The sequence below is a fragment of the Nicotiana sylvestris genome, chromosome 7 (assembly GCF_000393655.2).
Source record: "Nicotiana sylvestris chromosome 7, ASM39365v2, whole genome shotgun sequence".
In the NCBI taxonomy this organism is placed as follows: Eukaryota; Viridiplantae; Streptophyta; class Magnoliopsida; order Solanales; family Solanaceae; genus Nicotiana; species Nicotiana sylvestris.
The window spans coordinates 79796040-79798837 of record NC_091063.1 but is presented as its reverse complement, the minus strand read 5'-3'; the positions used below and the strand labels follow the sequence as shown (position 1 = coordinate 79798837).

The window sequence follows — 2798 nt, the reverse complement described above, 5'->3', positions numbered from 1 at the left end:
TTCTCATTGGGAAGAAGCGTACACTAAGAGTTGACATCACTATCCATTGTGCTATCTTTTATGATAAAACAACCTGGTGCAAGACACACCATTCTTTGTGCATTCAGCAATATTCTCTCAAGAAACAAAAGTATTCATCCGACATTGAAGTTACTGGTGTGTCAAGAACAAGAAGACAACTCCACTAAGGATCAGTTTCTAAATGAGTTTATGTACATCCGTAGTTGAGTTGTAATCTTGTTATTTGTTCGTCATTGTAATTCCTAGTTTGCTTTCTTAGAAGCGTTGTCTTATGAACAAACCAAATTCGTAAACTTCTGAGTTTATATTGTGACTAGGGATAGTCATAAGTTTAAATCCTTTGTAACTAGGAGAGTTATAGAGTGGTTTGTGGTGGTTGGATCATAAGTTAGTTTAAAGTTTTTGCAATAGCGTTTTTGCAAAGTGGCTTGTAATTGGGAGATTACAAGTTAGTTGAGTTAAAAGCCTACAAAAGTAGGTCGTGATTTTTTGATCCCCTTGTGTGGGATTTTTCCACGTAGAAAATCTCTTGCCTTCTTTACATTCAGTCTTTACTGCATTCTATGCATCATCTCACAAAGGACCAGGTACTCTATAGTTTGGTGGACTCATATAAATCAACAATTGGTATCAGAGCAGGTTTCTCCTATCAGGCTAACACCTAGGAACGATCCTCAATGGCTGCTCCACCAAACTTTGAAGAAGGACAATCAACCTATAGACCTCCCAGATTCAATGGTCAATACTATGGCTGGTGGAAGACCCGGATGGATGATTTTATGATGGCAGAAGATTCTGAGCCATGGGACATCATCTGTGATGGTCCACATTTTCCTATGAAGAAACAGGACCATTGGTGTGCAAAGGGAGAAGAGAGTACAACGACATTGACAGAAAAGCTGTAAAAAAGAACTATCGTGCCAAGAAAAGCTTGATGTGTGGCATATGACCTAATGAGTACAATAGAGTATCAGCTTGTGATACTGCCAAAGAAATATGGGAAACCTTACAAACCGCACACGAAGGAACTACTCAGGTCAAACAATCTAAGATTGACATGCTCACCACTGAATATGAGCTCTTCAGGATGAAGGATGATGAGTCCATACAAGATATGCACACCAGATTCACCTCTATTATAAATGAGCTTCACTCACTTGGAGATGTCATTCCCAGAAACAAGCTTGTAAGGAAAATCCTCAGTGTTCTACCTGGGTCTTGAGAAAGTAAGGTAAATGCCATCACTAAAGCTAAAGATCTACAGACTCTAACCATGGATGAGTTGATTAGTAATCTGAAGACATAAGAGTTGAAAAGAAAGAAAGACAGTGAAAGAAGAGAGCCTAAGAAGGAAAAGAACCTGGTGCTTAAGGCTAAAAGCAGTGATTCAAGTGATGAAGATAGTGACATGGCCTATCTTACTAAAAGATTTCAAAAGATGGTTCGAAGAAATGGTGGTATACCAAAGTGGGGCAGTTCAAGTAAAACAAGGAACACCGATCTCTGTCACAGATATGGAAAGTCAAGGCATTTCATCAAAGATTGCCCACTCGCAAAATAGGAGCAATACAAGCAAAATCCTACCAAAGCAGGAAAAAGGGACCTGGTTCCAAATAAAAGATTCAATCGAAAAAGTGCTGCAGAAAATATTGTTAAGCAGGATCTTGTTGCTTGGGGAGACTCCTCAAGTGAATCCGAAAGGGAATCAGATGCAAAAAATAGTTCCATGATGGCAGTGGAAACTGAAGCAACGAAGTACGATTCGTTGATGGCTCATTCAGATGATGATGATGAAGAAGATGAAGACGATGAGGTAAATTTCAGGGACGTTTAGAGAAATCTAAAATCCCATTCTTCTAAGAAGCTAATGTCTTTATCTAATGTCCTAATTGATGCCTATTATAGCCTTGTAAATGATAAGGAGATCCCGACCATAGAACTAGGAGAGGCCAAACAATCTAGAGATGATCTAGTGGTCTGTGTAGTGAACTTAAAAGAGACCATAGCTAATCTTGAACAAGAGAAGGAAGCCTTGAATGAAAGAATAACTAATGTGGAAAATGAGAGAGATGATCTGATGGTAATAATAGAAGGCCTTAACAATGTGAAAAACATCTTAGAAGAAAAAGTTGCATCTATTGAAGAGGAAAGGGATGACCTATTAGTAATATGCACTGATCTAGAGGAAACCATTGAGGGACTCAATAGAGAACATAGGAATGTAAGTCTTGGGAAAGAGAAGGAAGTAGCCAATGAGACGCACATCATGCTTGAAAAGGAGTTAACTATTGTAAAAACCAGTCTCTGCAATGAACTCGAGAGGAATCAGCAACTCCAAGCTGAGTTGGAAAAAAATAAGAAATGATCTTGAGAAATATGTGAAGTGGACCTAGTCCTCAGATGCTATCACTGCCATGTATCTCAACAATAGTGGGAACAAGCAGGGCATCGGGTTCCAAAGGGAGAAAACTCCCTACAACCCGCACAACAAGTATGTCATTGTACCTGATAACTGGCTATGTACCACTGTGGGAACAATGAGCATTTTAAAGAAAATTTCCAGGCCAGGGTTTAGTCTGCTCAGGAAAACAAAGTGTTTACTGATGGAGTGACTACTAACAAAGGACCAGGTACCACTCGCAAAAAGCGGATGTTGCTTGCATGGACTAGGAAATCCTTTATTCATCCTTTTTATAATAACAAGGGACCCAAACTAGTTTGGGTTCCTAAATCTAACCCTTGATGTGCATAAGCAGGGAACAGTAAGAGGAAGCGGA

At 39.3% G+C, this 2798-nt stretch overlaps 1 protein-coding gene across 1 annotated transcript; it reads left to right on the top strand.

Annotated features, from left to right (window-relative positions):
- The first annotated feature begins 1888 nt into the window (after nt 1-1888).
- Nucleotides 1889-2386, top strand: LOC138873362 (MAR-binding filament-like protein 1-1). The gene has a single exon (XM_070151827.1). The coding sequence runs from the start codon at nt 1889-1891 to the stop codon at nt 2384-2386; it is 498 nt and encodes a 165-aa protein (XP_070007928.1).
- Nucleotides 2387-2798: the final 412 nt, after the last annotated feature.